Below are 14621 nucleotides of genomic sequence, written 5' to 3' on the forward strand. Positions count from 1 at the left end.
GTATGTGAAGCCCTCTGTGACATTGCTTGTAAAAAGGGCTATACAAATACATTTTGATTTTTAGTATACAGGCAGAACATTTTAGCCTCCTATATTCATTTAAAAAAACTTCTTCATGAATTCCTTGTAGTCCAAGGCCTCCTTGTCTGGTCCATCGATGGGCAACAAGTATCTCTATAACAAGTAAGCCTATCTGTTGCACACAAGTGTGCTAAAGTTTTTTTTTTTTACATTCATGTCTTAAGAAACTCTGTTGTAGTCTGATACATACTGTAAATGAATTGTGATAGTGTTCTCAATCATTTAGTACAATCTTGAGTGCAGAAATATTTATGATTGGAAGATGTTAAAGAAACTAGTTAGCGTCTTTAAATCAACATTTTCATTTTATGCCGCTAGCTAGCCAACTTTACTAAACAAAAAGCTGAATACATTACACTGATGTGATGTAATCTTAATTTAGGAAACCCTTTCATAAAATAATGACTGGCTTGGCTCCAAAAGACACAATATTCACCTGTATGAACTACCATGAAATATCAGGGCGCCACTTGAAACATTCTCAGAAGGCAGTTTTGGCAGCGCTTTTCCCGATGCACTTTTCTTATTACTATACAGCTCTACCATATCGGCATAATGCCGCAATTGCAGTTATAAACAACAGAAATGCACCAATAGCATCGCTTTTTAGAAAATTGTGTTTTCCATGAAGACACCCATCATAGTTTTGTCAAGAGCTGGAGGCGGCACAAAATTTGACTGAGGTGACTGCCTCTTAATTCTCTATGCAGGAAAAACCCTACATAAAGACTTGAATAACAGATTTTTAAAAAATGGTGTGTATTTCATGACTGATGCTTACCTTGAAGGGATACCCTGTGCTGCCTTCGGGTCACATGACCCAAAGGTTCACAACGAACCATCGAACCACCAATCGTGTTTACCCAATTTTACCCAATACAAAAACTAAATATAGCTGCAAGCAGCAATGAAGGGGCCAAGCCAGGGCTCGACAATAATGATGGCCCGATGGCACGGGGCCAGTAAAAAGTAACGTCGGGACAGTTAAACTAGCAACTCACTGGCCCGATCGGGCCACTGCAAATTATTGATTGAAAACAAAATTCGCATTGTAAAAGTTAACATCCTTCATATGTTTTGCTAAATGCATAAATAATTTCAGCTTGTGGGGCGCACATTTTGCAAATCAAGAGTTGAGTGACGAGTGGTTGTCAAATTGTAATTCTCTATTCTCGATACATTTTTTAACAACTGGCGCGAGACAATAAAGTTAAGATGGCAGCGAAGTAGAGCTACGAGCTCAAACGCAAGCAATTTTTTATGGAACGAAGATGCACTGTGTCGTCTGTCGTATGTTCCCGTCTAAAGCAGACAAAAGTGGATCTTTTTACACAGGCACCGACTATTTTTAGTTTTTTTTTACTACTTTCAAAAACAATCCCTGACCAGCCATGCTAGCAGACAGCACCTGGTTTGCGTGACAGCTAAGCGGATGGTTGACAATTCATCTTCCAGGCCGTTGACCATGCTGGTCAGGAATTTAAATGTAGATGCCCATCGTGTTATTGCACGACTTATAACAACGGCATATCATGTAATTAAGACGAGCCAGCCGTTCACCTCGTTCCCCCAGGCTATTGAACTGCAGCAGAAGAATGGTGTCGACTTGGGTACTTAGTATCATACTGATGAAATGCTATGGAAGCTTTTATATATTAGCATTGAGGGACCAGAGGTTTCAGTTTCAGCCTGACAGAGCTGTGCAGAGATGGCTGTCAGCAGGGAAGAGAGCACGTCATGTTTGAGGTTAAAAGTCAATTGTTTGGCTGACAACCTTTTTATTTTTTATCACTAGAAATGTGATCTGTGAGAATTGTTCTTTTTATATCCAGGATGTGTTTAATAAATGGTTAAACATGTTAACAGAATAACACAACTTAGAAGTCTTTGGTTTTGTTGTAACAATGATAAATTACAACTTTTGGAGGGGGGGGCCAGTAAAAATTGTCTTGGGGCCAGTAAGTTTCAAACCCACTGGCCCAGTGGGGCCAGTGCCAAAAAATGTTAATGTTGAGCCCTGCAAGCAGTCTAGAGCAGGACATGGTCTACATGACACTCGTGCAACAAGCAGGTCACAACAAGCTATTGCACTCATGCAACACACCCAGTTTGGTTGAAATATCTGTGTTCAGAAAAAGCCATCATAAATAAAATAAAAAATGTGTCTGTGACCTGTAGCACTACCTACAGTCGAAAATGAGTGCAGAAAAAGATTTTCCAAGCCATTTAGTTCGATAGCTTTCACATTTAGAGTGACTGACAACTACCCAAGCCAACAGCTACCTCCAACACAACAATCTAAACACTACCTCAGCAATACACAATTAAATAATGTTTTTTCAAACTACATAAATCCCCGACAGTATCCTTTTTGTCCTGCAGCAAGGCATGTTGGGAACCAATAGCGTCTCCACTACAATGCTGTAGGGTTCTCTTAGTGTTGCACATACCAAGTACATATGGTTAATGTAACAATGATCTTGTTGTCAAAAAAGTTGTAAATTGTTTGTGTATGCATGTTTAAAAGGTATAAATTGTATTTATGACTATTTTTATGAATACAAAATTATGTGGCAGACTAGGGGATCAAACCTACAACCTTCTGACTTGAATACATGCGTCTTATCCATTACACCACTGACTTCACTCAATCATGTCAGGTTTCCTAAACACAAGATGCAAGAAATCCGATGCGCTGACTAGCAGCATCTTATCTACAAAGCAAAAGAGTTCTGGCTCTTCTTGAGTAGAGATCCCCTCAGAATGAAACATTACCATTATGATTATACTGCTATGACCACTACTGTGATGTACCTGGATTCCTGTTTCACTAAACAGATAATCAGTATCATGACAGACTTGAAGGCTATGGCTGGATTTGAACCTATGACATTGCACTTCACAGGAGACCATCTTATCCCAGTGAGCTATTGTCAGTGCTGTGACTTCCTGAAGATAATTTGTGTCAAAGACGGTGAAGATTGGACAAACTTTGAAAGGAGGGGTAGCGGAAAAACGTTTTTTAATTTCTTGAAAATGGCAGCTGCATAAATTTGGCTGGTATCACAAGTTAACACGTGTCAGACATGGGATCTCCCAAGTTATCACAAGACACCGGAATCACTTATTTAAGGTAAACAAATCAACAGTTATTGTCCAAAACGCATTTTTGCTTTCTGCGGCCCCTCTCAGTGGTAACATGATACCAAATTGTTTGGACATCCTCAGGAGAGGGTCCCATGTCACTGTACCAAGTTTGATGTCAATGCAGCAAGGATTCCCTGAGATATGACCTCACTTCCTTTTTGGAGGCTTCGTTGCCATCTTTGATTTGCTGTAACTGAAAAACTGAAAAAATCTGGGGATGATTGAACACAAAAAACACAAACCTGTGAAACATTTCTAAGCTTTTTGATAAAACCGGAAATAGCGGAAATTCCAAATAACCGGAAATGACGCAATTGCGTGCATTGAACTCGTCTTGATCCAGGGAATCCAAAGGTACCTCATTTTTGAATATAGGACATAAGATTCAAAAGTTACGTATGTAAACACCTTCAACTTTGCCCCATTGGTGGCGCTCTAGTGCTTGAGACACTGGCATGACACTTGGTGACAAGAGCCACTGTACTATCCCCAACCACTGTGCCAAATTTCAAAACTTTCTCACAAGCGGTTCTACGGGATGCCATAGACTCGCATGGCAGAATAAGTATAACTAGAGGGTACAATTTCTGGGGAAATTGTAGGGTGTGCTTGCTTGCGTCGGTTGCAGAGGGGTCCGTTTTTTAATGACATTTTTACAACTGATATTTCTGTATATTTTATATAAAAATGCATAGCCTTATTATTTATAAAGATTACATAGATTTAAAAGCTTTTTTTTTTTTGCTCATTTACAACTCAAAATTCTAAGAGTGAAGTGTAGAATGAAATAGTTGTCTTCTCATTTCCCCTGCAAGGGCGTCAGGTGGCTGAGCGGTGAGGGAAGCGGGCTAGTAATCTGAAGGTTGCCAGTTCGATTCCCGGTCATGCCTATGACGTTGTGTCCTTGGGCAAGGCACTTCACCCTACTTGCCTCGGGGAGAATGTCCCTGTACTTACTGTAAGTCGCTCTGGATAAGAGCGTCCGCTAAATGACTAAATGTAAGAGGGAATGGTGATCAGCAGTCTCATAGTTGAATCAAAACGAATACATTTGGCAGACCGGTGTAAAAATTTGCCTAATCTCTATGACTTAAACGTCCTTTTAAGTTTTTCCATTCTTGTGATATTTTCAGGCATTTAGCCTACTCATTGCATTCATTAATTAATAAAGAACCCCCTTTTAAGATTATTGTACAACGTTACCGGCAGTAGAAGATGGAATCGCGATTCAAACAGTACCATCTGCTAACTGAAAATATGCCCCCAAAAACGTAAAATAAGATTGACATTTATTTAGTGGAAAATCACTCATTCATAAAAAGCTCACTGGTAGCGATCATTGTCAGTAACAAGGCAAAATGCAATATAGCCCTATGTGGAGAAGCTGCCCCAGTAAATTGTACTACTACAGTACAGTACTAGACTACTGCTGTGTTCGTCTTGGTAACGATTGCGTTGGTTGAATTCGATTTAACGTTCCATTGTACGGTTTAGGCTGAAATTAATTATTTTCATGAAGAGATTGACAAAGTTTAGGCAGTGGCAATGAAGTTCAGGTTAGTATAGACTTGATTGCCGAACATGTTCTGTCGCCGTTTGACTTCCTAAACAGCTGTGTAGATGTTTTTGTAGTGTGTCTCGCGTAGGCTACAGCGTTGCAGTGAGCAACACTGGTTTGAAACCACAGGTAATGATAATTTCACCAACAAATCGTTTACTTGTAATGTAATGTCATAATAAATCCTACAACGAAAATGTATTTGTGAGGAATGTTTATTTTAACGATTGAAAACAGATGCATCATAGACCGCTGTAGTATGTGTTGCCCAGGCAACAGAGGCTAATGTCATGATGTTAATGCTTCAGTGAAATAGTAGACTACTGTTTCCGAAAGTAGATGTACTTCCTTAACTCCTTCTGAGATCACTGAACCTGGTTTTCCACTGATTAGGTGTTTTGGAGGCCCCAGACAAAGATACACTGACGGTTCAAGACGTAGAAATCCATGTATTTGGGTTGAATGCCTCCATAAATAAAATAATCTTATGTCTATGTTGGTAAATGTCCATCTCAGACATGGACATGTCCATCTTCACATGAAAAAAAAAAAAATACTCCTGCCTCATTCATGATGCCCACAACCTGATGTGCAGGGTAGGAGTTTCTGTAACATGTTGTGCCAAATACAAAATCCACTGGCCCTGGTCCCAGCACTAATATGGAAGCAAAGTAAATAATGGACCCTTATTATTTTTATTTCTGAGCTAATGTAAACATAGTGTGGTTTACTACTTGGGGGCTTACTAGGGGGGAGTCCTCATCCCCGGGAGTGATGCTGATCTCGTCCGGTGAGGTGATGGAGGAGCGGGTGGTACGTGGAGTCCTTGGTGAGGGCAGAGTGTCCCAAGCATTGTACCCACTGGGGGGAGGATTGGGCATCTGCACCCCTGAACGCTGGCAGCAGTCCTCTGCGTTTGACATCCAGGCCTCCAGCAGCTTTTCCCTGTCCCAATCTGTACCCCAAGAAAGAACGAAAATATTTGGCACAGTTATAATTATAGTAACTGACAAAGGAAATGAACGTGACGAGTAGACAGGTCAATTTAACCTCAAACCAAAATTGACAGCCCCAAAAGGTTGTAGCACAGGACTTGAAATAAGGAGATACGAATAATTGATACCGTTTGAAAATGAAACCCTGTAGTTTATGAAGAACAAAACTATAGAAAAGTATAACAGTTCATGTCTGACAAAGGGAACCCCAAAAAATTTATTGTCATTGCAAAAATATTAATCCCCCATTGCAAATCAGATTTATTGTAAAAATGTACAGATTGACAGCTGTTTGTAATGAAATAAATCTAACAAAAGCTATTGAAATAGCTCAACACAATGGATGCGTCAAGTGGTTTCCCCGAAATCAACAGAAAATGCAACTTATACAGTAGTGACTTCTCCAGTCCAAAAATGTTTCAACGCCTTCATGGCATGCATCTTTAGTACTTATTAGAGTACCCTTTTGCTGTTATGACCTGCAGCAAACAAGATGCATTGCCAGACACCATCTTCTGGCAGCATTCCTGAGCAATCTTAGCCCATTCGTCATGAGCAATGGCCTCCAGAGTGTGTGTGTGTGTGTGCGCGTGTGTATGCGTGTGTATGCATACATACATATATATATATATATATACACACACAGTGAGAGAACTGTATTTGATCCCCTGCTGATTTTGTACATTTGCCCACTGACAAAGAAATGACCAGTCTATAATTTTAACGGTAGGTTTATTTGAACAGTGAGAGACAAAGCCTCCATGGTGGAGGGTTTGGAATCTGATTGATTGATTGCTTCTGTGGACAGGTGTATTTAGTCATTTAGCAGACGCTCTTATCCAGAGCGACTGCCAGTAAGTACAGGGACTTGTTACCTGTACAGGTTACCTGTATAAAAGACACCTGTCCACAGAAGCAATCAATCAATCAGATCCCAAACCCTCCACCATGGCCAAGACCAAAGAGCTTATTCGTAAATGGAAGAAACACAAAAGAACTGTCAATCTTCCTCGGTCTGGGGCTCCATGCAAGATCTCACCTCATGGAGTTGCAATGATCATGAGAACGGTGAGGAATCAGCTCAAAAGTACACAGGAGGATGTTGTCAATGATCTCAAGGCAGCTGGGACTATGGTTACCAAGAAAACTATTGGTAACACACTACGCCATGAAGGACTAAAATCCTGTAGGATCCTGTCTGAAGTTTGCCAATGAACATCTGAATGATTCAGAGGAGAACTGGGTGATGTGTTGGTCAGATGAGACCAAAATCGAGCTCTTTGGCATCAACTCAACTCCTCTTGGAGGAGGAGAAATGCTGCTGCCTTTGAGCCCAAGAACACCATCCCCACCATCAAACACAGAGGTGGAAACATTATGGGGGGTGTTTTTCTGCTGAGGGGACAGGAAAACTTCACCGCATCAAAGGGACGATGGACGGGGGACAATCAAATCTTGGCTTAGAACCTCCTTCCCTCAGCTAGGGCATTGACAATGCGTCGTGGATGGGTATTCCAGCATGACCATAACCCAAAACACACGGCCAAGGCAACAAAGGAGTGACTCAAGAAGAAGCACATTAAGGTCCTGGAGTAGCCTAGCCAGTCTCCAGACCTTAATCCCATAGAAAATCTGTGGAGGGAGCTGAAGGTTCGAGTTGCCAAACGTCATCCTCAAAACCTTAATGACTTGGAGAAGATCTGCAAAGAAGAGTGGGACAAAATCCCTCCTGAGATGTAGTACTTGGTGGCAAAACCCTTGTTGGCAATCACAGAGGTCAGACATTTCTTGTAGGTAAAGAAATGTCTGACCTCTGTGATTGCCAACAAGGGTAAAGAAATGTCTGACCTCTGTGATTGCCAACAAGGGTTTTGCCACCAAGTACTAAATCATGTTTTAAAGTTTGGTCAAATACTTATTTCACTCATTAAAATGCTAATACATTTATAACAATTTCGACATGCATTTTTCTGGATTTTTTGTTGTTATTCTGTCTATCACTGTTCAATAAACCTACCATAAAAATTATAGACTGATCATTTATTTGTCAGTGGGCAAACATACAAAATCAGCAGGGGAACAAATAATTTATTCCCCCTCACTGATAGTCAGGTCCATAAATATTTGGACATTGACACAATTTTCATCATTTTGGCACTGTATACCACCACAATGGATTTGAAATGAAACAATCAAGATGTGCTTTAAGTGCAGACTTTCAGCTTTAATTTCAGGGTATTTACATCCAAATCAGGTGAACGGTGTAGGAATTACAACACATTTTATATGTGCCCCCCCCTTTTTAAGGGACCAAAAATAATTGGACAAACTAACAATCATAAATATAATTGTCACTTTTAATACTTGGTTGCAAATCCTTTGCAGTCAATGACAGCCTGAAGTCTGGAACCCATAGACATCACCAGACGCTGGGTTTCGTCCCTGGTGATGCTCTTCAGGCCTCTACTGCAACTGTCTTCAGTTCCTGCTTGTTCTTGGGGCATTTTCCCTTCAGTTTTGTCTTTAGCAAGTGAAATGCATGCTTAATTGGATTTAGGTCAGGTGATTGACTTGGCCATTGCAGAACATTCCACTTCTTTGCCTTAAAAAACTCTTTGGTTGCTTTCGCAGTATGCTTCGGGTCATTGTCCATCTGCACTGTGAAGCGCCGTCCTATGAGTTCTGAAACATTTGGCTGAATCTGAGCAGATAATATTGCCCGAAACACTTCAGAATTCATCCTACTGCTTTTGTCAGCAGTCACATCATCGATAAATACAAGGGAACCAGTTCCATTGGCAGCCATACATGCCCACGCCATAACACTACCTCCACCATGCTTCACTGATGAGGTGATATGCTTTGGATCATGAGCAGTTCCTTCCCTTCTCCATACTCTTCAGAATCAGAATCAGAATGGGATTTAATCACCATGAAAGTTTGCACAGACGAGGAATTTGCTTTGGCAGGAAGGTGCATATAATAAACATATACCTAAAATTTAAATATCTATACTAAGGGTACATAAACTAGCAGTACTAAGTGGGATTAGAATAGAATTAAATATACAATAAAATAAAATATAAATTGCCGTAAATTACAATATAAAAATACAAAAATTACAAAAAATACAAATGTACAAGATACCATTATTGTAATGCAGTGCAAAAAGCTGTGTGTTTTAAGCAAGAAGTCATTAGTCAGTGTGGTCCCTTGGCCTTGTTGAAGAGGCCAACAGCGGAAGGGAAGAAACTGTTTTTGTGGCATGAGGTATTGGTCCTGATGGACCGCAGCCTTCTGCAGGAGGGGAGTGACTGAAACAGGGAGTGTCCAGGGTGGGAGGAGTCAGCCACAATCTTCCTCGCTCGCCTCAGGGTCCTCGAGGTGTGCAGGTCCTCGAGGGTAGGCAGATTGCAGCCAATCACCTTCTCAGCAGTGCGGATGATACGCTGCAGTCTGCTCTTGTCCTTGGCAGTGGCAGCAGCGTACCAGACGGTGATGGAGGAGGTGAGGATGGACTCAATGATGGCTGAGTAGAAGTGCACCATCATTGTCTTTGGCAGGTTGAACTTCTTCAGCTGCCGAAGGAAGTACATCCTCTGTTGTGCTTTCTTGATGAGGGAGCTGATGTTCAGTTCCCACTTGAGGTCCTGGGAGAGGATAGGGCCCAGGAAGCGGAAGGACTCCACAGTGTTGACTGGGGAGTCACACAGGGTGATGGGGGTGAGTGGGGCTGTGTTCTTCCTGAAGTCCACAACCATCTCCACTGTCTTAAGAGCATTGAGCTCTAAGTTGTTCTGGCTGCACCAGGTCGGCCGCTTCCCAACTATAATCAGACTCGTCTCCACCAGAGATGAGCCCAATAAGGGTGGTGTCGTCCGCAAACTTCAGGAGTTTGACGGACGGATGACTGGAGGTGCAACTGTTGGTGTACAGGGAGAAGAGCAGAGGAGAAAGGACGCAGCCCTGAGGTGATCCGGTGCTGATGGACCGGGAGTCAGAGACTTGTGTTCCCAGCTTAACGCACTGCTTCCTGTCAGACAGGAAGTCTGTGATCCACCTGCAGGTGGAATCAGGCACGTCCAGCTGGGAGAGCTTGTCCTGAAGCAGGGCGGGGATGATGGTATTGAAGGCAGAGCTGAAGTTCACAAACAGGATCCTGGCATAGGATGCTGGGGAGTCCAGGTGCTGTAGGGTGAAGTGGAGGGCCATGTTAACTGCATCGTCCACAGACCTGTTGGCTCTGTAGGCAAACTGCAGGGGGTCCAGTAGAGGGTCAGTGATGGATTTAAGGTGTGCCAGCACCAGGCGCTCGAAAGACTTCATTACCAGAGGTCAGGGCGATGGGTCTGTAGTCATTGTGTCCTGTTGGCCTTGGCTTTTTGGGCACAGGGATGATGGTTGAGGACTTGAGACAGGCTGGCACATGGCATGTCTCAAGGGAGGTGTTAAAGATTCTCTTCCCATCATTCTGGTACAAGTTGATCTTGGTCTCATCTGTCCATAGGATGTTGTTCCAGAACTGTACAGGCTCTTTTAGATGTTTTTTGGCAAACTCTAATCTGGTCTTCCTGTTTTTGAGACTCACCAATGGTTTACATCTTGTGGTGAACCCTCTGTATTTACTCTGGTGAAGTCTTCTCTTAATTGTTGACTTTGACACAGATACGCCTACCTCCTGGAGAGTGTTCTTGATCTGGCAAACTGTTGTGAAGGGGTTTTTCTTCACCAGGGAAAGAATTATTCTGTCATCCACCACAGTTGTTTTCCGTGGTCTTCCGGGTCTTTTGGTGTTGCTGAGCTCACCAGTGCGTTCTTTCTTTTTAAGAATGTACCTAACAGTTGATTTGGCCACACCTAATGTTTTTGCTATCTCTCTGATAGGTTTGTTTAGATTTTTCAGCCTAACGATGGCTTGCTTCACTGATGGTGACAGCTCTTTGGACTTCATATTGAGAGTTGACAGCAACAGATTCCAACTACAAATACCATACTTGAAATGAACTCTAGACCTTTTATCTGCTCCTTGTCAATGAAATAACGAACTCCCTTTATGAGGGAATAACATACACCTGGCCATGGAACAGCTGAGCAGCCAATTGTCCAATTACTTTTGGTCCCTTAAAAAGGGGGGGGGCACATATCAAATGTGTTGTAATTCCTACACCGTTCACCTGATTTGGATGTAAATACCCTGAAATTAAATCTGAAAGTCTGCACTTAGAGCACATTTTGATTGTTTCATTTCAAATCCATTGTGGTGGTATACAGAGCCAAAATGATGGAAATTGTGTCAATGTCCAAATATTTATGGACCTGACTGTATATGTAGATATGCAGTAATTTGCCATAAAATGTGATATTATCCTCATTTAAGTCAGAATAATACATTTACATTACATTTAGTCATTTAGCAGACGCTCTTATCCAGAGCGACTTACAGTAAGTACAGGGACATTCACCCAGAGGCAAGTAGGGTGAAGTGCCTTGCCCAAGGACACAACATCATTTGTCACAGGGAATCGAACTGGCAACCTTCTGATTACTAGTCCGATTCCCTAACCGTTCAGCTACCTGACTCCTAATAGACAAATGTGATTAAGATGTAAAGAAAAAAAAATCTCAACTCTATCGAACGCACCCATTAAACATTCACAATGCTGGAGGAAAAAGTATGTGAACCCAAAGACTATTTACTTCAACAAAAACGGTTTGGGCGGTAAGGGTACTTTTTTCAGGGGTTCATTCATAGAGGGGGTGAGTCTAGGAGTGAACACCTTTTTGTTGACCGCACTCATGCAGTGTTTAGTCTCTCGCAGCCTATTTTTATGGATGGCCTACATAAGCCTAAAGCCGCTACAGGAGTTCTCTCAAGACATACGATCGAGAGTACTTGATCTGCATATAGCTGGAAAGGGATACAAAGCTATCTCAGTATCCATCAGTCGACAGTTAGACAAGTTGTCTATAGAGACATGTCCTTGGAGACTGGCTACTCTTCCTAGAAGTGGGTGCCAAGCCAAAATGACTCCCAAGGCACAATGCAGAATCCTCAATGAGGCAAAGAAGAACCCATGAGTAATAGCTAAAGCCTTTAAGACATACCGTAATTTTCAGACTATAAGCTGCGCTTTTTTCAAATTTTTCGACCCTGCGACTTATATAACGGTGCGGCTAATCTATGGATTTTTACAGCTAACGGACACTAAGATATCAGTAAATGTTCGCTTTAAAAAATATATAAATATTCAAAGATGTGCACACTTTTTCAAGGTTTTTCAAAAATAGCCAAAGTTAAGTGGTTAAATGATTGTGATGCAATTAACTAATTTTGATGGGGAACCCCTAGCACTCCCTCAAGGACCACTGGTTGAAAACCACTGCTGTAGATCACTGCCGGTATGTGCGCTGGGAGCGAACCGTTTAAGTTTGAAAAGTTGCATGAAAGTTTGCATGTACATTCTTTTTTTGGGGGGTTTGATGTGATGCTAGTAGGGAGCTCTACAGTTAATGTGAGCGCGCATGGCGCGCGAGCCAATTATTTTGGCTGATTTGAGCGAAAAATTGTTTTTGGAGCTTTATGTAAAATAAACATGGCGCTACCGATGGTCAGTCCGCTACTGGCAGTAGGTATAACATTACAGTAACTATTTTATGGATGCAAGCCAAGACAATCAGTCTATAGCCTACATGACAACACACACACACTTAACTATTTTTGATAATCCGATATGCTATTATTCTAGTATTCTACAATCTACAACTATATGGTAGGCTAGTATTCGTAAAGCAACACTGACATAAGAGGTTGCATTGGCTAAAGTTGTTTAGATGCATGTTGTTTTATAAGAGGCAAAGTTGTGCATTACAATGCAGACATGACAATAATTGGCACCAATCTGGCGCACTTACAAGAGCAATTAAATGAATAAATGCCAGGTATAGCCTATCGGAGACAGTTGCGGTCTTTCCATGCGCCCACCTGCTTCGTTGACCAACCAGCCGGCAAGTCACTTGTGCTAGCAGCAGTAGCAGCTAACGTTACCTTAGCACCTGCTGCGTCTTCGGAGCACTCGGCCTCGTTTCTTCTGGGGAATCACTGGGTGGGAGATGATCCTCTGTTCTGGTAGTGAGTGGGCCCACTGTGCTAGCTGCAACAGCATTGTCATTCGGTGCCTCTTCATCTCTGAGTGCCACCTTTTAGGATGTGAACCCAAAGTGTGTGAATGATTGACACTCTGGTTAGCTTTCGCTTGCTAGCCATTGACTTCTCAACGTTTCTGTTTGACGCACAGGACAGGCTGGCTCCGCTTGGCAAAATAAATGGTGAATAAATGTTTTGATTTCTGAATACTGAACATGGTGAGCTTCAAAAAAATTTGTGACCATTAGTGACAATATTTATTTATTTAGAAACAAATTGAGACCGCCTTCAAATTTTGCTTTTGAGGCTTTCAGGGGGGCTCATGGGTTAATCGGGGGGGTCGAGCCCCCCCGGACCCCCCCCGTATTTCGCACACTGGTAACACTTGAATACGTTATGCAAATATGCAACTTGTTTGTTGAAATGTTAATAAATGGGAGCTTCCTCAAGCAGCCATCTCTTTCCCGACAATCCCCTCTGTGCACGAACCCTTACATATGGTAATTAAACATTAAAACACCTGCAGCTTATAGTCCAGTGCGGCTTATATATGTACACATCATTCAATTTAGCTGCTGCGGCTTATATTCAGGTGCACCTTATAGTCCGAAAATTACGGTAATTGGAACTGGCAAACATCCCTGTTCATGAGAATTTCAGTGCCCAGTCTGACCGTGTTGTTCTGTGCATCTGACAATAAAAGACGAACTTGAACTTGAGATGCTGTTGAATGACATCAATAGACCTGATCCTGAGCTACCAAAAGCTCTTGTTTGAAGTCCTTACTGCCAAAGGATGTTTAACCAGCTATTAACTTTAAGGGTTCACTTACTTTTTCCTCCAGCACTGTGAATATTTAATGAGTGTTTGATAAAAACACAAGAAATTAAGCATATAGTGTTTGTCTATTGTGTGACTTGGATGAGGATCACATTTCGTCAAATAACTGCAGAAAACCAGTTAACTCCAAGGGGTTCACATGCTTTTTCTTGGCACTGTATTTTAATTTCACGTTTCAATTTCAAATGCTATAGAACAGGACTCTTCAATAGGTGGCCAGCGGGCCGAATCCGGCCCCCGAGCTAATTTGGACTGGCCCCCGGAGTGTGCTCCGGTAACCTCATTCAGTTTGTGACTATGACAACAACAACAACAAAAAATATATAGCTGCAAGCAGCAATGGCGGATTCCTCGTAACATTGCGAACCATTGAAAAATGTATATTCTTCACAAGTTGTCACTGTATAGAAAAATCCATGTTGCAGACTTCCCCCCAATGGGATACCAAATCTGAAATGCAATACCATCAGGATCCACAAGGGCCTTTGCTTCAAGCCAAGGAATGAGTGGGGGCTTGGTCAGCCCACAATCTCTTGAAATGTTGTGTGTGCGTCTTGCCAAGCTTGCGCGTGTGTCAAGGGAAAGGCAGACTGTGTGAGAATGTGGAGCGCGCGCTGAGGAGCAAGCGGAGACATTACATTGGAAATATCCCTAGCAATTAACCAAGCATGCATTTTTCAAATATTCACAAAAAATCTATTTTTCATCTTTTTCTCAGATTTGTGTACTAAACATTCTCAATAGTTTTCATATGAACTTGTGATTGAATCAGAGTATCAGTTTTTGACTGGCGGATGTGTAAAGCATTACTTTAGCTTTAGCGATAAATTCGATTTGCTTTTTATCAATCATTTTT

At 41.9% G+C, this 14621-nt stretch overlaps 1 protein-coding gene across 4 annotated transcripts in view; it reads right to left on the reverse strand.

Annotated features, from left to right (window-relative positions):
• Positions 1–14621, reverse strand: part of LOC136944112 (ankyrin repeat and IBR domain-containing protein 1-like) — a 79309-nt gene that overhangs the window by 50808 nt on the left and 13880 nt on the right. For 3 of the 4 annotated variants that reach the window (XM_067237718.1, XM_067237720.1, XM_067237717.1), the window contains one exon: positions 5521–5741. In XM_067237718.1, coding sequence (XP_067093819.1) covers positions 5521–5741 — 221 coding nt within the window. The remainder of the gene's footprint in view (positions 1–5520; positions 5742–14621) is intronic. The other variant, XM_067237719.1, reaches the window with a different exon arrangement.

Source organism: Osmerus mordax, chromosome 6 (genome assembly GCF_038355195.1).
Source record: "Osmerus mordax isolate fOsmMor3 chromosome 6, fOsmMor3.pri, whole genome shotgun sequence".
NCBI classification, from domain to species: Eukaryota; Metazoa; Chordata; class Actinopteri; order Osmeriformes; family Osmeridae; genus Osmerus; species Osmerus mordax.